Genomic DNA, 23,624 nt, shown 5'->3' on the forward strand with positions numbered 1-23,624 from the left:
TGATAAGGCAGCGCACTATAATCATAGAACAATAATCGCGGAGATTGTATTCGTAGCATTTGACATTCGGAGCAATAGTCATTATTTTATCGTACAATTGTAGCAGCCCGGTTTAGTTTCAGTCACGGTTTAAGATATACCTACAACCGTGGTTTCAGTGTAGGGTATGTAGTCTGTGGTAGGGAATGGTGTTGAGCGATTGGGTAATACTCAATTGAGTCCACGGTTTAAGATATATATATTATATATTAAGCCAAGATTGAGTCCGCGTTGACCCCGTCGTTATCATATTCGTTAAATCATGAAATTGTTGTTATCAAATATAAGCAAATAAGTCCACTGTTCATTTAGTTTTATATTATTTCATTTTTGTTACAAACAAAACTCAAAAAGTCAACAATATATATTAACAATTAAAAGCATTATAGAATAATGCATGAAACTTGAGACACATATTTTATTTAGTATAGACATTTGACACACAAACAAAAATTGATTTTTATTTTAATATCAGTATAATTATTTTTGAATTGCATTAGCGACAATTTTTAAAATCATGAGTTTCAAAATGAAAAAACCTAGTGCAGTTTTTAAACACCTCAGTTCTATTGTTGAGAAAAAAGAAGCCGAAGACAATACTTCCACAAAATTATCGCTTTTTGAATTATCTTCACAAAAAGATCAAAAGAAAACAGGAAATAATACGTAAGCAATAACTACTGTCCAAAAAAAGCATACAAATTCATATTCTTTTAAAGCTGCCATAATAATACTATTGTACAAAAATTATTAATTGATCTATAGCAGTCAACAGATATAGAATCAGTGGCGGCGCGAGATATTTTACTTCATAAGTCCTGTTAGGATTCTATCTACCCACTTACCCAACAAATTTAAGGGTTGAAGTTTGTAAACTTACCCACTTGGCTACTCATTTACATTCCACTATTCCGCCCTAGACTCCTAGTTGAAACCTAATACCCATAATCCACCAACTTGAGTCCGGGACTTAAAAAACTGCCTTCGTTCCGCTTCCGCCACTGTATGAAATTACACAAATACTATAATTTAAACCTACTAACTGCTATAAAGACGTAAAAATAAAATGTAGGGGTACAATTTGACTAGTTCCTAAATTCCAAATAATATAACATGTTACACTTATCTTAAGATCATATAGATTTTAAGTTGGATATTGGAAGCGATACATATGAACTATATTTTGATCGATTTATTTTTTATTTTATTTCAGTGCATTTAAAGGTTATGTTGATGATTCAATTACACCTGAATATATGACTTATGAACAACTTCAAACTTCACTGATTAAAAAGTGTAAGTATGATAATCAAACAACTCCGATTATAATAACTAGGAGGCTAGGATTTATATGCATTTGCATGATTTTTCCTTAAGTTCAAATTGATTGGTTGTAAGATACGTTTACAATTTAGCTTATTCTCGACTAAATAGAACATTTTTTTTGCATATTTTTTATATTTTGCACATAATGCTTATAATTATAATAATTATATTTTATGGATTTTTGAGAATTTTGTTAATTATGTTTTTTAACTTAAACTTTTTAATTTTCATAATATAATAGTTAATTTAAATGGTATTTATTTAATGAACCTCTATAATTATTGGGTTATTTGTCGAATTGTTGTAAATATACTACCTATCTAATCTTATCTTGGTTGGATAACCAATAGAATTACCTTTTAAGGTAGTACAACAATTAAATACAAGCAACAGTCATACATTCATACATCAAAAATACATTGGAAAACCAAAATAAACAATACAATTTTCTTCTAGATTTATGTCAAGCAATGTTAGAACCTTATAACCTGATATATTGATATATCTTTATGGAAATTAAATCCATCATTTAAGAATCTTTTAAAAAAATATACAGAAAAATGTGTTCTTGCCCAGTCAAAAATTATCTTTCTACAGTTAATGAAAATACTATTTTTCTTGCATTCTTTCGGAAATTGGCGATGGGCTGATTTGGGTTCCAGATATTTCAATAGATTAGACAACGAACCATGACCGTCAATATATTTGTACCATCATAGTTGGTTTTTTCCATAGAGAAAATTATTCTATGCCATATCTATTAATGTACGAAGAATTTGAAAAATTTTGTTTCCAAACTATTAGTAAAATATTTAAAAATTTGTTTTTGCACATTTTGGTAAATAAGATGCATATTTTACAATTTTTCATTGCATATAAATCCTAGCCCTAATAAGTACCTAATTCCCTACCTATAGTCCGGTCACCGAGAGAACGCTATTTGGCCACTCATCCAAATGAATGCTCTGCTGTCTCAAGTTCTAATTTACTTCCACCAAGTGGACTGCCATTAAGCATCATACATGGTCGTAATCCACACTTGACCACGCGATGGCCGATCACCTGACGGTGGAAGTCACATTGGTGGAAGATGCGTGGACTATGGCGAGTTTTGGTAGCCTTTCCAGTTTTAGCGTTCTCTCTAAAACTATTTATTAACCTACTTATCTAATTATTTGTAGATATGATTAACATAAAATACAATTTTAATCACATTTCCAGTAAATATATGTAAATTTAATGATACTATTTTAGCACCCCAAAAAACAGAATCAATTAGTATAGAAGAAAAAAGCTTAAACCAGCCTACTATTAGAATGCCAGAATATCAAAATCCAAAAAAAGTGAGTACCTGTTCCATTGTTAATTGTTTATAATAATAAATTGTAGCATGTAAAGTCATTTATATTTCATGTACAATGAATGATAAATAGTTGTTGTAGGTACTATCAGAAATAATATATTAGATGAAAATGTCCAGAAAATATTAGCCTAATTAAATGTATTATTAATTTTTTTTATTTTAGAAAGAAAGTATAGATGAGACCCTTAGATGTACTACCAAAATGAATAAAAATAGTTCATCCAACAAAGTGACTTCTATATTAGAAAAAAATGAAATTCCATATAATAATTCTCAAAGCACTGAAATGAATCACTGTGGTTAGTGGTATGGTTTTTTACATTATAAATATATAGTGTTGAGTTAAGAGATACAACTAAGTATTTCATCTGGATGACCTTGGATTAAAATGGAGTTTTAGGGAGCTAAAATAGTCAACTTTTTGTAACAATTTAAATATGTAAGACAAATATTTTCAATAGCATTTATAGTATTTGAAATAATGATTATTCTTTAATAAAAAAAATCCTCCTGTACATTTGTGTAACATGTACTTATAATTTACTAAATGTTCTGTACACCTTATTATAGATCCAAATTTATCGAAGGACATTTTGTTTAGTGATGAAAATATTAATGAGCTCAATGATACATCTATCAGCGTAAGAATGTCAAAGTCTATTTAATTCACTAATACAGTCGAGTCTCAATAATTCAAAAAACTTCTAATTTTTTTCTTAATCACAAAGTGCTTATATTAAGTTGTGCTGTGTTATATAATTCCAAAAATATTTAAGTGTAATTTATTTGTATTCTTCTTGAGATTTGAATTATTTGAACTCAGCTGTAATATTTCTGTGTTATAAATATTAAATATTTATATAAATTATGGACAATTTGTTTCAGAGTGTTGGAAAACTAGAAGCGCATATAAAACGCTTAGAAAAAATAGAGTATGAAATGTTGCAAAAAGTATTTAACATGTTTGTTAATATACCAGAAAAGTTGGCTATTAATATACCAGGTCTTCGAGATCCTTCATCTTTGCCCCACCTTCAAAAAGTACGGCAAAAAATTAAAAATAAATTGAAAAATGCTAAAGCACAATTGAAAAGTCAACAAAAAATGACAAAAGTTGAAAGTTCTTCTGTATTTGACAATATTTTTACTGCATCTGATAATGATGAAAATCATGTAAATAAAATCTCAGAAAACATAGTAAAAGATGAGAAATTATGTTTTTCAAAAAATTTGAACAAAAATTCTCAAAATAAAGTCAAAAACATACCATGTACTTTGACATCTTTAAAAAATAATGTAGAAGAAAGTGATTACAAGCCTGATGTAAGTTTAAATTTGTACTGTCAGAAATCTACTTCTAGTACTCAAACAATGAATAAAAGTATGTTTAATTTAACTGTAAAATTCTCATTATATTTTTAATGAGCACCTTAAAAAATTCATTTTTTTATTTCAGTACCAAATGTTTGTACAAATCAACCGATTCAAACAGATCATATAAATGCCAGTCATAACAAAGATCAAAATTCAAGTACAAACTTGTCCATGACTGAGTTCACTAAAATTGACTATAGTTTTTCTTGGGAACTTTTAGCAGTATTTAAAAAAACTTTTGGACTTCGACATTTTCGCCCAAACCAATTTGAAGCAATTAATGCTGCTTTGCTTGGGCATAATTGTTTCATTTTAATGCCAACTGGTGGTGGAAAATCATTATGCTATCAATTGCCTGCAGTTATATTAAAAGGTATAACTGTTGTGATATCACCATTAAAATCATTGATTATTGACCAGACTCAAAAATTAAAATCTCTAGATGTGAGTATTCATTTTGTGACTTCTATTATAGACATTTTAGTCTGAAATAAATGTGTATATTAAATGAAATCTAGGAACATTAATGATATTTAGCATATTAATTTACAATATTTAACAATTCTTTTGAAATAATTTTTTTTCAACAGATACCAGCAGCTCACTTATTAAGTAGTATTACTCCTGACGAAGAAAATACAATTTATTCTGAACTTTGGGGGGCTGATCCAGGTATATAAATATTAAATATTTAAATGATAATATAAATGTGAATACTGTGATGTTTATATTTATTTTTGATAATTTATAAATTGAGTATTGTAATACAACATAATATAGAAAAATATAATATGATTTACAAATTGATAATTATTTAAGGATATTAATATTTTTGATATCAGAGATTTTTGGTATTAATCTGCATCATTCATTGTTATATTTTATGTAAATTATATGCCTGTGTCTTAGGATTGAAATTGCTGTATGTTACGCCAGAAAAAGTTGCAGCAAGTAATAAATTAATACAAGTTTTAAACAATTTGCATTGTAGGAATTTATTAGCTCGGATAGTTATTGATGAAGCTCACTGTGTGTCCCAATGGGGTCATGATTTTCGGTTGGTATTTATTTATTTATGGTTATTTTATTATACACAAAATATTAATTCATACTAAATTTGAATTTTATGTTAATTAGACCAGACTACAAACGATTAGGTGTATTTAAACAAAATTACCAAAATGTTCCAATAATGGCACTAACGGCTACAGCAACTCAACGTGTTCGCAAAGATGTTCTTCATCAGCTTAATATTGAAGAAACAAAATGGTATTACATTTGTTTAACTTCTGACAAATATGTTTCAAAAATCAGAATAAATTTTTATAACAATAAAACCATTATAACTTTTTTTATCGTATTACTATTTTTATGTTTTCACATGTAATTTAATTTTGTGACATAAATTATTGTAGTATTTTCTGAATATTCTGTTTAGTAAAACAAGTTCACTTATGTCAGCTGTTGTCGTGACAGATTGGATTTTATTAATATGTTCTTTTAGTATAATTATTGTATAATTAGGCACATAATGATAAAATATTTAAATACCTATGCATAGGTTAAGTTCTTAAAGGAATATTATTTAATCATATATGTCCAATTAATTATATACAGTAATCGAAAAATATGGCCTTTTTTATTAATCTGTTGTTTGATGTTTGATGTTTGTATAAATTAATAATTAGATCATGATTTTTAGACCATTTTCATGTTCTCATAAAAACTTTAAATGATTATTATAAAATTAAAAATAACAAACACTATCCACTACGAAATCTTCTGGAGTCCTACTAGTTCATCTGTGCTTGATTGTAGGAAACGCTATTTTTATATTGATGTAATTAACAACCATTAAGAAACTAAATATTTTTTTGAAATATGACTAAATTAAAAATTGTATTATTTTCATGTGTGAAACATGAAATAGATTTCTCGTATCATTTGGTTTTCTTGAAATTCTTGAAAAAAATATACAAAATTGTATAACAAGATGATTTTTATGTAAATTATATATTTATTTATTTTAACGACATATGGCATTTATATAAACACATTTTTTTAAAGGTTTGTATCCAGTTTTAACCGACCTAATTTAGTTTATGAGGTGATTCCTAAAAAAGGTAAATCTTCATTATTGGAAATTGCCAAATTAATAAAATCAAAATTTGCACGTCAGTCCGGTATAATTTATTGTATGACTAAAAAAGAATGTGATAATACTGCTATTTTTATGTCCGGAGAAGGAATCAAAGCTGTAAGCTATCATGCTGGATTAACAGATAAGAAAAGAAATGATGTTCAAATGCAATGGACTTCTAATAAATCAAATGTAATTTAAAATACAATACCCTAGATGCAAACAATGAGTGTTATACAATTTTTTATGTTTTAAATTATAAATTTCAGGTAGTTTGTGCCACTATTGCTTTTGGCATGGGTATTGACAAGCCTGATGTGCGTTATGTTATACATTATTCATTACCACAATCTATTGAGGGATTTTATCAAGAATCTGGTAGAGCTGGACGAGATGGTGATGTTGCATACTGTTTGATATACTACAACTATTCAGATATGCATCGTATCAAAAAACTCATTGAAAGTATGAATAAATTTAAAAATATTAGTTCTAAAATGTCTTACTTCAAATAGATATTAGATAGTTGATTATATTCTATAATGGTTTTATATATAAAATATATCTAATCATTTTTAATTTCATTGAATAATTAATTTTAATGGATATATATATATAATGTATCTTTATCAACAAACACAATCAAGCCTTTAGATAAATATGCACTATTCAGGTTTTTATGTTTAAAAATAATATACAGTAGACTAATTTTATTATAGTCAAGGGAGTTCCGGATAAGCAAATATGCGAATGATTGACATATTATGATGTATTATATATTTATATGGCTTTATAACGAATGACAGACTAAATTGTACTCTATTATACTTTGCATTAATTCATCTAAGAAAATATATTTGTTTGTAAAATAAATACAATTTAATGACTTACTTTATTAATGATTTAAATTTTGTTTTTAGTTGGAGGTGGGGCTACTTATGAAACAAAAAAGGTACGTTTTCATAATCTCTGTAGAATTGTATCCTACTGTGAAAACAAAATGGATTGCCGTCGTGCCATGCAACTTAACTATTTTGATGAACAATTTGATAAAGCCCAATGCATTGCTAATGAGAAGACTACTTGTGACAATTGCCGAATAAAGGTACATTATTAAATATAATTGAATCTATTAAGTGAAACTGTTCTTCCAAGTGAAAAGAGACCAATAGTTAATCCTGGTTTGATGAATTTTAAATTTCAATCAAGTTAAAAATTATTCAAAATCAGTTTTTTATTTCAGCATTCTATAAAAATAATTGATGTTACGGAAGAAAGCATTAACCTAATAACTGCCGTTCAAGAAATCTGCAGTTCAGGCAATAATTTTACATTCACCCATTTTGTAGATATTTTCAAAGGAAAAAAAACTCAAAAAGTAGTATTACATGGTAAAATATATTGTTATTTAACTATTTGGTTTATAATTATTTTCGTAGAGTTATTTAAAAATAGAAGAAAACAATTATTACAATATAGGTCATGAAAAATCTAATATATTTGGAAAAGCCTTACACTGGGATAGAGATGATATAGAACGATTAATACACAAATTAATACTTGAAGGTTATTTGAGAGAAGAAATGATTGCATTTAAATCAGATATTATGAATGCGTACATTCGAATAGGCCCTGAAGCTGAAAAACTTCTAACTGGATTCTTGAAGGTAATAATAAATTAGAAAATAAATATGAACTATGATTAAATAGATATTTTAAAACTACATTTATGTTGATAGTTATCACTTGCATTAAGTCCAAAAACAAATTTGATCGACAATAATATTGTTAGTATTAAAGATAGTACTGTAAATCCAATTCTTGAAGAAATAAAGGAAAAATGTTACACAAATCTAATGGAAGTATGCCGTGGTTTAGCTGAATCTTTGGATATCAGTACAAATGCCGTTATGACTATTCAAGTAAGTTTGAAATAAATAACTTTTTTAAATTTGGGCTAAAATGAAATAATATAGTCTGCATTAATATTATAAAAGTGAAAAAGAACTATGTAAGTATTTAATAATATTATACTATTAAATACATTACTATTTTAGGCAATTCGTTCGATGTCACAATTGATGCCCACTAATGAAGAAGACATGTTAAAAATTGACGGCGTTACAAAATCTAATTTTGAAAAATTTGGCCAACCCCTATTAGAAATCACACAACAAGCAGCTGCAGAAAAGTCAGGTATAGTTTGTTAGTTATTATTTATATAGTCACAAATGATTAAAGAAAGGAATTTACGCTTTTATTGTTAATTATATTTCAAAACATATTTTATTATGAATAAGAATATCATTGCAAACTATTAGTATTTTTTAAAATAAAGTCAATAAAATCTATGTTTGATACAATAGCAATTATAACTACTGAAGTAAATCAAGACAGCTATAGCAATAATGGATATTGTCAAGGAATTAACGTTGATTCCCCATATTATGAAGATATGGTCAACAGAATGATGGAAACTGAAAGTTTAAGTGGAACAAAACGAAAATCAACTTATTCAACTAATAAAAGAACCAAACGTTTCAAAAGGAATAAAGGAAAAAAGTAAATTACAGTTTTGTGTTGTATACACTAATTTTATTTAAAAGTGTCATTAACAGTGTATCGAAAGTTAGGTATGTTAAATATAATTTATTTTGTATACAGTATATAATATATTATGTCCTCCAATATCTGGACTTATAATTTTCTTTTTACAACTAAAATCTATTTATTTATTAAATACCTTCACGCCCATTGGAAGGGGGAGGGGCAACAGTACAGTTAATATAATATTATATATACATAATATGAAGTGCACATAGTTAATTTATACTATAGTACATTTATGGCATAATATTTATTACTTATAAAACATTCAAAATCATTCAAACTAAAATTGTTTCTCAAATTTGTGTATTCAAATCCATGTCCAGACCCAGGAGAATAAGTCAGAATCATAATATATTTCTGATTTCCCCTCCTAAGTGGTAACTAAATTGAAACAGTGAGAAATTTAAAGATCCACGTATCATAAGTCTGGGCCATGCTTAAAATAATAATTGTAAATTTTAATATAATTAATAAAATGTTATTTTGTTCTTACAGAAAGAATAGTTCCAAAGGAACGTCCACTTCAAAAATGGCAAAAATACGTAGTGCTGCAATTAAATTGAGTGCTAAATTACGTCCTACTAAGAAACCAGGATTTTTACCAGTACCAAAACAGGCTCCAACAAAAAAATGAATATATCTCATTTTTATGCATAATATTAGCAGAATTAATTTTGTTTAATATCCTGTAATTTAAACTTGGAAGAGAAAACATAATATCATATCATATATCTATAAACTTATAGACAGCGCATCCACTCCGACCTGCCATCAATGCACGAGAATCATATAAGAGAAAGAAAAAAGAAAGAGAGAAAGAACATAAAATAGTAATCATAGACCTATGAAACTAACACTGTATTTCCCCTACATTCTCTTTTCTCTTTTACTCTATATCGTACTCCTGACCTTTCTCTCTAAGCGCTGTCCATTAATTTATAGATCTATGTATTATATAAGCATTGATTGTAATTTATAATAATATAGTATAATATGTATAATGATATAAGGTGTGATAATTTATTAGCTAACACAGCCATGAATGATATTGAATCTATGTTATTTTTATAGTTACAAATTACATAATATACAAATATCAGTTTTAAATAAATTCAAAAGACAATTTTAGTTAAAATTTGCATTTAGCATAACCAATCTAGTGTTATTAGCTTTGATATTAGTGTTAGTGAATTGAACGATTATCGAACCAACATTATGAAGGTCACCTTATAGGCTTTTATTGATATTTTAATTTTAAAGCTTATTTGAGCATTTTAAAGTAGTAACTTATTACATATTTGTTATCTACTGTTTAAAATATGAAAATATCATTAAAACCCTATAACTTATAAGGTGCCCACGATAATATTCTTACCGTTAAGTGTGACTATAGGTCAATTCATTCCAATATTGTGTACTTACTTAATTTCTATTAATTACTACTTATAATTTAAACTTTTGTACTTTTTTTGTTATAACCAATGTACACACAAATAGTGTGTACTTAATTATAATTAAAAATATAATATAGGGGGTGTCCTTATGGAACTTTTAAATCTTCCGCCATTTTTTTTTTTAGTATTTTGTTGATAGCACTGTATAATATATATTTAATTTAAAAATACCTTCTCTAATGGTAATTCCTTTATGGAAGCAAGTACCTAGTGCACATTTCGAAATGTGTATTTATCAAATTTATCAATTGATATTTGATATGTCTGTAATAGCTTTTCGTTTAAGTCATTTAAGTTCTTTAATTGTTGTCGTGCTGTATGTTAATTTGAATCTGATTATGTTATGTTGGTTCAGAAATCATATTTTTTTAGGTCATTAAGCCTCAAAAACTTTTGCAGTCTTTATTTGCAGTACTTCCACCGCTGTACTTAATTTTCAAGCATTTTATGGTAACTGAAGTACTGAACTGATAGTCGTGAATTACAAAAAATTATTTTTTCAAGCATATTGTGGGGTTAAACATTTTTTCCATTTTAAATCGTTAACTTCACGAACACTTTATAATGCAACATGTATTGAAAAATATATAGCACTATGCGAAATACTTTGTGTTATTCTGATCAATCATAATATCCAAAACATCTGTCAAATGAGATATCAGATGTTGGTTTTTCAAAGCATTCAGACATTCAGTGGTGTAAATAGAGCTGGGAAATTGTTTGGCAACAACTGGACATCATCGCCGTGGTACGTAATCAATTTTATCACGATAATGCGCTATAATAAGGATTAAGGAATATTATGTATGAACAATATTATTGTGACATATAATATTTATAGATGAAACTCGGTCACGAGTTCACGACTATAATGGCAGGTAAGAATAACAATATATTATGATCAAGTTGCGTCCCAAAACGGGACGCAAGTTACTTGTTGAATTTACTACATGCAAAATGTATACCTTTTTTGGCAGTGTTCAGAACGTTCACTAAAAAAAATGTACTCGTTCACGTTCACGTTCAGTCCTTAAAAAAGGAACTCGTTCACGTTCACGTTATTTAAAACAGGAACGCGTTCATTAGGTAGTTCATTTAATTTTTTTTTTATGAATCGTTAGCTTGCAGGCAATATAAAAATTAAAAACCAATAAACATATACGACTCAACCAAAAAATAAAAATACAATTTAAAAAGTATGTGAATTCATTTTTAATATCTAAATACTCTAAAATTAAAAACTATCTAGTGATAATAAATTGAACGTCTTAAAAATCAATCAAATTCTTAAAAATATAAACGTCGTTCACGTTCTATTTGCAAAAAACGAGTGACGTTCGCTATATATGAACGTGAGTTCATGAACGACTTTCTTTCCAAACACTGTTTTTTGGGTACGTAAGTACTGCCCAGTAGTATGCAGCCTTAAAAATTTACAAAAATCCCAGCCTTTTTTTTGTTTCGTTGTAATGTGTCAACATTAAGAATACTATTTTATAAATTTATAATATTTAAAAAAAGTAAAGCCCCCACGGAAAGCGTGTTAGATCCTTTCGCTATAGTATTTCAAACGTGCCGCCGTGTGACCATCGGACGGTGATCACGCTCAGTGAGCCGCTATGTTGGTAACACTTCTCCGGGAAACGACGCTGACACTTTAAGAAATGTTTCTGATTGGTCACTGAACTTTAGTTTCGAATATCGATACAACGGGACAGCGTGCGTGCGTGTGGGAAGCACAGCTGATTTTCTATTAATGGCGTCTGCCATCTGGTGATAGAAAGTTATGAGCTACCTATTTAACAGGTACGCTGTGTATTATTTAAATGTTCTTTTTCCAGTGGCTCGCATAGATATTATAGAATGGCTTAGGCTACAAATTTTCTCAGTGGGGCCCAGTATTCATTGTATGAAATTCAAAATAAATAAATATTAAAGCTAACAAAACAAGATTGGTTCTGTTGAATAAACATTTTCTTCATAATGATTGGGTTTGGGAGAAAAAGTTAAATATAGAGCGCTGCCATCCTCTTTATAGTAAAAAGTCTTTTTTCAAAATAATATATGAAGATAGATGCTGGAAACACTCCAATATAACTTTTTCATTGTCAATTAGGTTAGTTGTAAATAATTGTATTCAATACAAAAGCTAATTGTATGATCACAATATATTTATTTCAAAAAATTGTTGTTATAAAAGTCATGAGTCTCTAGGACGAATTGTACATTTTTTTTTTTGCCTTAATACAATGTATAAATATTATTTGTTGAAAACTCTTATATTATAATTATATTATAAATCATTATCATAATTTTTAAGTACTATAAAATATTTAATGTAAATTTTCTAAATAGGTGAACATATAATATAAGTATAGGAACAGTGGACAGTGGACGTATATAAAATTAACATCTAATATCTTGTAGCATGTAGTATATAATGTAAACGATACTATAAACATAAACTATTCAATAATGTTTACAAAGTGTATAAAATAGTCTAAAAAATTGAATTACATGGATTCTGTCAATTATTATACAATATAAGTTAAAATATTGGTATATAAAACCGATTTATAAAGTCTTGACCTCTATAAATATCTGATATTTCACCATTATGTACATAAAGAACTTTGGTGATAATTTTTAATCAAATATTTAACTTTTATAAAAGATTATAGTTATGCCTACTTTTCATTGAGTTTCCTAAAATTGTTATACTATTTGTTTTATTAATAACTGTAGTATTATACATGTGTCACCACAATACAAATATTCATCTATAGTTACACAAAATAAATGTTCAATAAGGCACATATTATAAAGATAAAACAAGTTTGAGCAATACTAATTTTGTAACAGTTTTTTTTAAACTTAACATGCTAAATTAAAGAGCCATACATTAAAATAAAAAACAACCATTTATCAAAATTAATAAATATTATTAGAAATGTAAATAAAGTTTCCAATCATATAAAGCTGATTAAATTAATAATAATCTCATTTAAAATATTCAGTATACTTAATTTATTACACACATTAAATGTATAAATTGGAATGTTATTTAATTTATAAATAAAAATTGGAAAAAAGTTATAAGATTTGACAAGGCTATACATTAAGTATTGTTTGAAAGGTGTATTACAATTTTTTCCATAGATTTTAAATTAATTCCATATTTATGAAATGTGCTAACCAATAGAATATGAATACAAAATTACTGTTCTAAAATAAATTAATATAAGTTCCGGAAAAGGACCTCTCCACTCCTTATAAAAAGTATTCATTTTGAATTAACTTGTACAGCAATAACAATAGGTGATATATACCTATTTATACATATGTGTGTTTAGTATTAAGTCATTATGTAATTATGTTTAAATTAGTTTGTGATCATTCAAAACATAATTTATAATATGAATAGAAATCAAATTTTATTTAGATAACAGTAAATTGTATATATGTTTTAAAGATAAAAGTTTATTATTGTCAATACATTTTGCTATTGCTAAACAACAGTAAGCACCCTCCTGCAATTGCACTAGTGATGCTAACTAAAGAACACTTAGTTACTTTTTGCTACGAGGAATTATAAACAAAACAAATTATTTTTCAACAAGAAAAGTTAGGCAGTTTACTGTATTTTTCTTAAAATAAGAGATTTCAAAATAGTTATTATATTTACTTAACTCAAACTAATTAAAATAAAAAAGTATTGTTTATCTTTGTAATTTAAATTGAAAACAAAAAAATATTTTTAATTTAAATATGATAAATTTAAAATATACAGTTTTACTGTAAATAAAATATTACTACACCCTAAAGTATTTAATATAGAAATTGTTTACTTTTTTTCTTATCTGTGTCAATAGTTGGTTGTGTTAAATTACACAATAGTTAACGATAATCTTAAGACGACGGAGTAAAAAAAGTTTCCTATAAATAATTGTCAATATCAGATTTCTTAAACGGCCTTGTATAGACCTTTTGTTTTAAATCAAATGGGTAATTTTTAATGGCACCCACAACTTTTAACAATCATGTTCTTATACTTCTTTAATATAACGTTATTATCCTCCAAAAAAAATAGTACTGCTTGTTGACCCATTTTTGTTGGTGCACAACATGGTTTAGGGACCTGTATAGGACTCATCAAATGCACCAATGTCTGAACAATTGCATGGTTAGTCGCATTCATATGAGCATTGAGTGGGAAATTACACTCACCGGTGCAATAAAATGCACCATAACCATCAGGCGCAATTATCCAATCCTGAAAAATATATTTAAACAAAGTTTATTTATAATAGTTTTCTTCTTATTTCTCATTTACAATGACCTTATTTCTTAAAACAAAATGCAATGCAGTTATAACATTCTGACATAAAATAGTCATTACATTTTGCTTTTAATGCAATAAATGGCTGGTATTTTATACTTGGTAAAAAGTTTGAATCCTTTAAGTTGCAGAAAATGTATGATAAATAGGGTTCAGATTTGAAGGCAATATAATCAATAAAAAAAGCATTTAAAATGTAAAAAAGGCAAAAAACGGCATTTAATTTATATAAAAAGGCAATTCATAAATATACTACAAAATAAAATAGTGAATATTTTTTAAACACTTTCAAATGCACACATTTTGAGAAAAATACAAATTAAAAATGAGCATGAATACTAAACTACATTAAGTTTATGCTATTTTGTATAAATAGATTACCTTTTTCTTTAACCAGGTTTGTCTTAAGAATTAGATTTTAAAAATTAACTTACTTAAGTTATACCAGTTAATTTAATGCAAAATAATCTAGTTGGTATTAAAAAAAAAATTGACTAATATGTATTTTGATAAGCTGTATTCAGAAAAACGGTTACGGTTTGGGCTCAAAATATTTTTATAATTTACACATCGAAAAGGATCTTTCTACGTCCACCGAAGTTATTGGGGCGTATTTCATACTTAAATAATTATCTAAATTAAGATTGCTAGATGAATAAAACCCATTTGTAGCGATAATACGCAAGCTGTGTATAAAATTATAAAATCAACTGAAAATTAAACACAAAAAAGGCATTTATAAGTAAAAAGGCAAAAAAAGGCAGAAAAATTCATCCATCGTCTAAGAAATTAAATGAAACACATTTTTGTATAAAAATTATTTTTCTATTATGATGAATAAGAGAAAGGCATTTGCCTTCAAATCCGAACCCTAATGATAAACATAATATATCTTAAATCTAAAATTATCAAGAAATATGATAAACTTTACCTGCCATTCAAGATCTCTGAAGTTCACATATAATGTTTGTATTTGACAACTTCTAGATTGAAACCCTTCTGCTACATCTGAAATATAACATTATTATTTGTACTATTATTGTTTTTAATTTCATATTTATGAACAATATTAACTATATAAACTATGTCAAATTAAAATAATTGTGATTAAAAAAAATGTTGTTTAAGAATTGAGTGGTTTGCTAGAAAAGATTTGTATTCTGCTTGAAAACCATGGTTAAATTTAAATTCAAAAAAGAATTCACTATAGCTATTAATTAAGTGACAACGTTTAATCAACTTCTAATCTCGCCTTGGCCATCTAGGATCGAAGTGTTAGTTTTAAATGATTATTAGTGTGAGTGAAATTCTATGTTGGTACCACCTTGTACGCGTGTTGTGCATACACATGTCAATAACTCAATAACAATATAAAATTCAATGTATATAATATAATATAAGTCAATTTGATTTAGTATAAGATATATCCGTCCACCTTTATAGTTTTTTGATGAAGGATGCATGCAATGAAATAATAATTAAAAAATATTTTTTGTTTATTATATGAATAACAGTTACTTTTATGTTATTACTTGGCAATATAAGCTGTTTATACTTTTATTTACTTAAAATAAACGCTGTAAGTAAATTTTACTAATATAATACTGACAAATAATAATCAGAACAAATGTCACATTATTATTTTATCTTAACATATTGACCATAATAAACTTTTGAAATAATAATGAAGATAATAATGATGATGATTGATAATTTAGAAACTATTAATATAGTGTTATAATGTTTTAATATTGCTGTTACTTCAGAAAAAAAGTGGAAATGTTAGATAATAATGCCATAACTCGGGTAGAACATGGAAGTGTTATGCGAAAACGCGAAATCTATAAACATATTTATGGCGTTTATGCTTAGTAAGTGTAAGATTTTAAGTGTCGAGACAGCTTTTTCAAAGAAAAATAATTGAGTTTATAGCATATTCAATGTAATTTCAGTGATATTTTTTATACAAATATTGTGTAAAACTGATAATACTATTAGATGCTGTATCTAACTAATTTTTAATTTTTTTTTTAGTTACGGCAAAGGGGAGGGTTAGTAGGAAGATAGATACCACCTAAAAGAATAAAACAAGAGTTCAACAATAAACAGGAACAGTAATAGAAAATACTGAAAAATCTTTTTAAATACCTTTATGAGGACGCCTGAGCCTTGTAAAAATACACTAGTATCAGTACATTTATCATATTAGATATAATTATATGAACCAAGTCCATTATTAGTAAAGTTATTATTTAACCAAGTTTCTGTTAATACAGTAAACAAATTGTTTAAAGCAGATATAGGTATTACATGGTAAGTTATTTAATTTGGTTCTAGTCAACGCAAATTGTTATAAAACTGTATAGCACCATAACAAAAAACTGGGTTTCTGGATGGTCAGAAGTGATAAAAACTTAAAAGAATCTGGCTTACTTTGAAATGGGTTTGAGTTGTAACTACTTTCAACAGTTTTCCTCCTTCTTCGTCTATAATGTTTTTGAAGAGAGGGACCACCAACTATATTACCTCCATTTCTGGACTTCAAATAAACAGCCATAAAAGGTTTTTTTGCTTCAGATAATTGATGTTTGTCAGCCCAAGTCACCATACCAATTTCTTCTGGTTTGATTTCGTGTTCTAATTATCATATAAAACAATTAAAATTAATATTATTATTTTTTTATTATACATAGTTTTTTATATGGGCTAATTATAATTTAGCTGGTACATATAAATCTTAAAATAGAAGTGAATCTATACTTTATCTGAAACAAGAATAGCTCTAGGCGGTGACCAATTTTATTTATTTAACATTTTTAGAATTATATAAATATAATAGGTTAGTGAAATAATATGTGAAAAGAAATACATTGCAATGGTTGGATACTAACATTTTGTAATACTTTTTTAAAATACGCTTTGTACTATTGGCTATTTGATTAAGCTAGGATATCTATTTAATAATACAATATACATGCATTATATATAGCTAGCTATAAAGTTATTTTTCCTTTAATTTTAATCATAAATCATTTTAATTTTTAAAAAAATGATACATTATTAGCTTTGGTTCAAACTAATTAAAATAAGTACAGATTTGTTGGTAATATATAATCATAACTGCAATTTTTTATTGCAATTTTGGTAACTATTATTTTTTTATAGTTATTGCTTCTCCATAAATAAAACTTCAATATGTATTACTGTATTGCAATATGTTTTGAAGTAGTTCTATTATGGGAACATGAACATTCATTATATTATAGACTAAAAAAACTTTATTTAATGCAATTTATTTTGCTAGTTTGAAACAAATGTTACCTCGATTATCATGAGAATGTACAGAAACATAGAATCCTCTATTGGGGTATAAATAATGGGTCCATGAAACTAGAGTACCAGTTGCATTAAATCGAAGCCATCCATCATAATCTGTTGTAGTGTTTTGGGTATCCACAAATTCTAATTCTTTTTCTCTATTAAATAAATAAATAAATAATAATAAGAATAAATAAACAAATAAAATGTTTTAACTATCATTTACTTACCCATTTTTTGAAATTAAAACTTGATACAAAGATACCGAATACATCTTAACATTACTTGAGCTACCCGATTGATACAAATGAACCTCAGCTGAAGTAATCATGTGAGTTTCTTCAGGCGGTACATCATTTAATTCAAATAAAATCCGTTTACCATGTTCGTGCCGAACATTACTAACTGGAGCTAAAATCAAATTAAACATATGAGTAACATTTAGTTATAATTAAATTATACTTAATTCATAGCAATTCAACAACATAATATTAAATTAGCTCAACTAAAAAAAATCAGTCACTAAAATGTATTTATTTATTGTTTATTTAAATAGGCGTTTTTGATGGTTATCCATTAATTTTAACAGATATATCATGTTATTATTTCAATTTAGATATTTAACGATAGGATTAAAACTCATAAAACAAAAGAAAAAGAGAAAACATGAATATTGGTGTATTCTCAATGGCATATTTTGGGCCGTGAAGCCCAACAGATATGTCCAAGTTCCTAGGCCGTACTTTTATCTTTTTTTATGTTAGGATAAAAACTGATTCTATTATTTTTTAATCAAACAAAAGCTCAAAAAGTTTATTTTTAAGTTTACAATGTTATTGTTTTAAATACATTTATAAGTAGTAAAACAACAATTATAATTCATATTTTTAATTAGCTTCTAGCATCACTATTTATAATTTGATTCAGGGGTGTCATTTGCGGTACTTAAAATTCCTTATTTTATAATTTTAGGGCTGCTAGGAACAATCAAATTGAAGACTTAAGGCAGTGCTGCAATAGCTAAGAGCTAAAACAAATTAATTAATTAAGCTGTGAGGATGGCTTTTTGAATATTTATTACTATAAAAACTTCTCGCACTTCTCACCAAGGAAAACTGAATCAAAGTGGTATGTCGTCCAACCTCCTATTCATTGTATCAATTAGCCACTAATGATATAAAATATTTTTAAAAAAAATTGTGGCCTGTTCATATTTATGAGTAGGTACAAAAAAAAAAATTGAAATGATGCCTCTGATTTTATTTGTGTATTTAAGAGGGCCTCCGCCTGCTATAGGCCCAAGAGCTACCAAATTTCACGCTATGCCACTGTGTATTCTAGTTTTTTATTTACCTATAATCTATGAATGCCTTAAATAAAGCGAACTTAACTATCGCTAAAGGTAATATATAATTATTATAAACAACATGTTCACGATTATCATTACGTACAGATCATCAGTACTTACAATGATTTGATAGGTATAGTGTGACAATGACATCACTGTCTTGTACGGTACGATCATCGTATTGACCAACGTCTGTAACACTTCTTCCTTTTCTGTCATGCGAACCATCTAGTTGTATGGATCTATAGACATCAAACAAAAACTGTGGTGCTGAACCGTCCAGGTTCTTTGGAGATTTTCGTGGTATTTTCGGCACACCAAACATGGTCAGTATCTCTTGTTCAACTTCGTTTCGTTCCTCGACCGACATGAAATCTTGCTTGACCGTCTGGACACCATTGTCCATGTACACACCGGTTGGCGATCCGGCATTAACCACACCGTACGCCGATATATGCAACAGTACGGTCAACGTTAACAGGAATTCTTTTTCGTGCATTTTTATTGTTGTTGTTGTTGTTAGCGAATTATTATCTAGTCATGAAAATAGATGATCCTATCGTACGGCAATCGAACGCTAGAAAAGTCGAACGACGATCAGGACTCGATCCGATTAGCCCACGGCCGATTGTGGAATGTCTGTGAAAGATAGCTCCGGCGTAGTTAGCTATACCTATACCACTGATAATAAATTGGTTGATACCAGTTATATTGAGTTGCATTTACTAAATTTATTAGGGGCAGCTTAGTAAAACAAATTTAAAACAAATAATATAATATAAGTAAATTGTATTAACTGTCACAGATGACAGATGTTAACTAAACCAATTATTAATTAAGAAATGATAAACATATAATATATTCACTATTAAAATAATATAAATATGTATTATTTATTAAGGTTCCACACACTGCCGTGGTGGCGGTAAAAGCCGGATACAATATTTACCGCCACTATGGCACCACCACCAAGACAATAAAATTTTACCGCCAACGCTGCAGTGTGACCTAAAGATGACCTTAAATAGGATTTGATCTCGTCTGTATTTTTGAACAAAATAGACATTTCTTATGCCAATTCTAGTATCCTAATAATCTGATAAAATTAAACTTCTAAAAATATATTTGAATTCGTAATGAAGTTTACTTGAAAGCTACTAGAACATTTTTACTTTTGACCCCCCCCAAAGTACCAACTAGATTCACTTTCCTATCAGAAAAGATACTGTTGAAGAAATTTTAAGCACTTTTACTATCCTAAAAGGTGTTGACGGACACACAAAAAAAAAACACATTATTGTAAAAGTTATCATTGTAGGCACTTCTATTAGGTACACACAAATACATTTATAATTTCAAATAAACATATTATCATTGATTATATATAGTATATTATATATATTATTATATATTATTATATATATATATTAGTATATTATATATATTACTATGTATAATCAATGATATTATGTATCTAAATAACATATAAATGTACAAATATTTGGGTACATTATTTTGTGTACCTACTAAAAAACTAAAGAAACCAATGTATGTATTATGATATAGGTCATTGCTCTCTAGTGTTTGAGTACAGAAAAATATGTCAATACATTTTTTAATTACCGTTACCCAAATAAAATTTGTTTATTGAATGTTCAATGTATCTTACATATTTATTGTTCGTTTTATCAACACAATTAATTCAACTAAAGTACCTATTTGGCTACTTATATACCTAGTTAATTATTTAAAATTATGTGGTTCAGAAATGGCTGTTAATAGGTTAGGTTGTATGTAATCTTTATTTTCACATCCCTACGTTTGATATCATTACACTTATTTAACTAATTTACCTCATTGACCTTTGTAGTTTTGTTTAGTTTGACATCTTAAAAGGTACCTCTTGATAGATTTACAATTTACTGACATTTTTAGTTAGGTAATTTCTTAAAATAGACTAAGGGCCCTATTCATAGTCGATTCTTAATAAATAAGTATTGCTTAAGATATACTTATGACTAAATGAGATTCTTAAACGAGACTTTAGCTTAAGAAAAGAAAAAGTATTAGTAGCCAGTAGATACCTAATTAAATTAAGGTTAGTGGATACCTATCTTAAGCATTGCTTTTAATTATTATCACGATTTTAGATTCTGAACGAATGTACCAATATTGATTTAACAATAATGTGTGTGTTATTTATTATTGTTGTACAGGAATTTTTACGCAAAATCGGTTTTAACGCAAATCGGTTTTTGACAAAATTGATTTTGATATAGGTGTAACTCTAAAACAAATTACTGTAGATACTAGATACATGAAATTTTTCATGGTTGTTTATATTCGAATTTTCTATACACGATAAAATTAAAATAATAAGTAAAAAGGTGGGTAAGTGGATGTCGCTCTGCTGTACAGTAGGCTAAAAGTAGGTCACTGCGTATAATGGATCATACTATTAAATTAGAATTCAATGATATAATATCTCTGTATAAGAAAAACGATTCTGAGCGGAGACGGTATGTTACTATGTAAAAATATGAACTTCAAATGCTCATAAAAATTTAATTTGATTTGCTTGTAGACATTTTTTTTTGAAAGGTGGACAAACTTATGAATAATTTTGTATTCAACTTTCAAATCTTAGATTTAAAAAGAAAAATTTTTATACATCCTCAACTCAACATATTTACGTATTTATAATCAATGCTTGTATTAATTATTTACACTTTTTGGCGTAATAGATAAAACTTTATTGATATTTATAGAAAAAAAAACTAAAAAAATTGAAAACTTACAATGTCCCTAAACAGCTCAAAAAGAGTCAAATTATTTTCAAAATTGTATCATATATATAAAATGCTAATATAAACATTCAGTAAAATTTTCGAGGTTCTACAGTCACTCATTTTTTAATTACAACAAAATAAGATAATCGTTACGTAAAAAATCGAGTGAATATCAAATGTTGTAAAAATATGAATTTCAAACGCTCATAAAAATTTAATTTGAGTTTCTTATAGACATTTTTTTTTTGATAAAGGTGGATTATCCTATAAAGAATCTTGTATTACATTTTAAAATCTTAGTTCTAAAAAGAAAAATTTTTACGAATTATTAACTCAATTAATTTGCTAATTTTCGTGATTTTTACATATTTTGTCAATTTTTGAACTTTAAATGCTAATTAAAAAAAACTGTGACTAAGAATTTTTAATATTTTTCAAATGTCATTGTAAAAATATAGTAGGAGCCTTGTATTAAATTTTCAAGTATTTTTACTCAACAAATAAAGTTTTATTGACATTCATAGAAAAAAAAACTAATAATATTGGAAACTGAAAATGTCCCTAAATAGTTCAAAACAAATCAAAATATTTTGAAAATTTTATCAGGTTTAGAAAATGGAAATATAAGCAACTAGTGAAAATTTCATGTATCCACGGTCATTTGTTTTAAAGTTACACCATAAACCAAAATCAATTTTCTCGATAACAGATTTTGCGTAAGAATTCCCGTTTTTCCTTAATTTTTCTTTTGTTTTTCACGGCGTTTTGAAAAATACTGGAACATTTTTACTTTTGACCCCCCCATAGTACCAACTAGATTCACTTTCCTATCAGAAAAGATGCTGTTGAAGAAAATCCAAGCATTTTTACTATCCTTAAAGGTGATGACAGACACAAAAAAATAAAAATAAAACACACATCATTGTAAAATCAATACATTCATCCTTCCATTCAGAATCTAAAATACATTGACTTGCTTTGAGCGGTTTACGGACATTTTCAGTTTCCAATATTTTAGTTTTTTTCTGTAAATTTAAATTAAATTAATTAAATACATTGGGAAAATAAGCTTGAAAATTTAATACAAGGCTCCTAATATGTTGTTACAAAAATATTTGAAAAATATTAAAAATTCATTGTCCCATTTTTTTATAAGCATTTAAAGTTGAAATCTTGACAAAATACGTAAAATTCACGAAAATGTACAAAATATTTTAAGTTAAAAATGTATAAAAAATTTCTTTTTTAAATCTAAAGTATGAAATTGTAGGTAATACAAGATTCCTTATACGGTTATCTACCTTTATCAAAAAATAAAATGTTTATAAGGAAGTCAAATAACATTTGTATGTGTGTTCAAATTTTTACAACATTGGATTTCAACACACGATTTCTCAAGTACCTATTTCCTTATTTTGTTGTAATTTAAAATCAAATTCCCGTAGAAACTTGTAATTTATATCCTATGTTTATTTTATCAATTCTTACATTTGATAACATTTTCAAAATATTTTTTCGAGCTGT

At 27.0% G+C, this 23,624-nt stretch overlaps 2 protein-coding genes across 3 annotated transcripts; one reads left to right on the forward strand and one right to left on the reverse strand.

Moving 5' to 3' along the window:
- The first annotated feature begins 195 nt into the window (after positions 1-195).
- Positions 196-10,307, forward strand: LOC100161417 (Bloom syndrome protein homolog). Of its 2 annotated transcripts, XM_001947873.5 has the most exons (19): positions 196-705; positions 1,253-1,335; positions 2,620-2,708; positions 2,892-3,027; positions 3,299-3,369; positions 3,614-4,109; positions 4,185-4,546; positions 4,693-4,774; positions 5,012-5,159; positions 5,240-5,371; positions 6,170-6,434; positions 6,512-6,707; positions 7,163-7,347; positions 7,486-7,633; positions 7,722-7,909; positions 7,982-8,164; positions 8,300-8,438; positions 8,609-8,804; positions 9,348-10,307. In XM_001947873.5, the coding sequence occupies exons 1-19, from the start codon at positions 557-559 to the stop codon at positions 9,484-9,486; spliced, it is 3,387 nt and encodes a 1,128-aa protein (XP_001947908.2). In that variant the 5' UTR covers positions 196-556; the 3' UTR covers positions 9,487-10,307. The 2 variants fall into 2 exon arrangements, with proteins under 2 accessions (XP_001947908.2, XP_029346031.1); XM_029490171.1 differs by lacking the exons at positions 196-705; positions 1,253-1,335; positions 2,620-2,708; positions 2,892-3,027 and adding an exon at positions 3,034-3,167.
- A 2,152-nt stretch (positions 10,308-12,459) lies between these two features.
- On the reverse strand, positions 12,460-19,957 carry LOC100159372 (protein 60A). The gene is made up of 6 exons (XM_001947922.5): positions 19,432-19,957; positions 18,194-18,374; positions 17,967-18,121; positions 17,079-17,282; positions 15,577-15,653; positions 12,460-14,579 (listed from the first exon to the last, which is right to left on the reverse strand). Exons 1-6 carry the CDS (start codon positions 19,808-19,810, stop codon positions 14,319-14,321), a joined length of 1,257 nt encoding a protein of 418 aa, XP_001947957.1. The 5' UTR covers positions 19,811-19,957; the 3' UTR covers positions 12,460-14,318.
- Between the last annotated feature and the right edge of the window lie 3,667 nt (positions 19,958-23,624).

The sequence above is a fragment of the Acyrthosiphon pisum genome, chromosome X (genome assembly GCF_005508785.2).
Source record: "Acyrthosiphon pisum isolate AL4f chromosome X, pea_aphid_22Mar2018_4r6ur, whole genome shotgun sequence".
Classification (NCBI taxonomy): Eukaryota; Metazoa; Arthropoda; class Insecta; order Hemiptera; family Aphididae; genus Acyrthosiphon; species Acyrthosiphon pisum.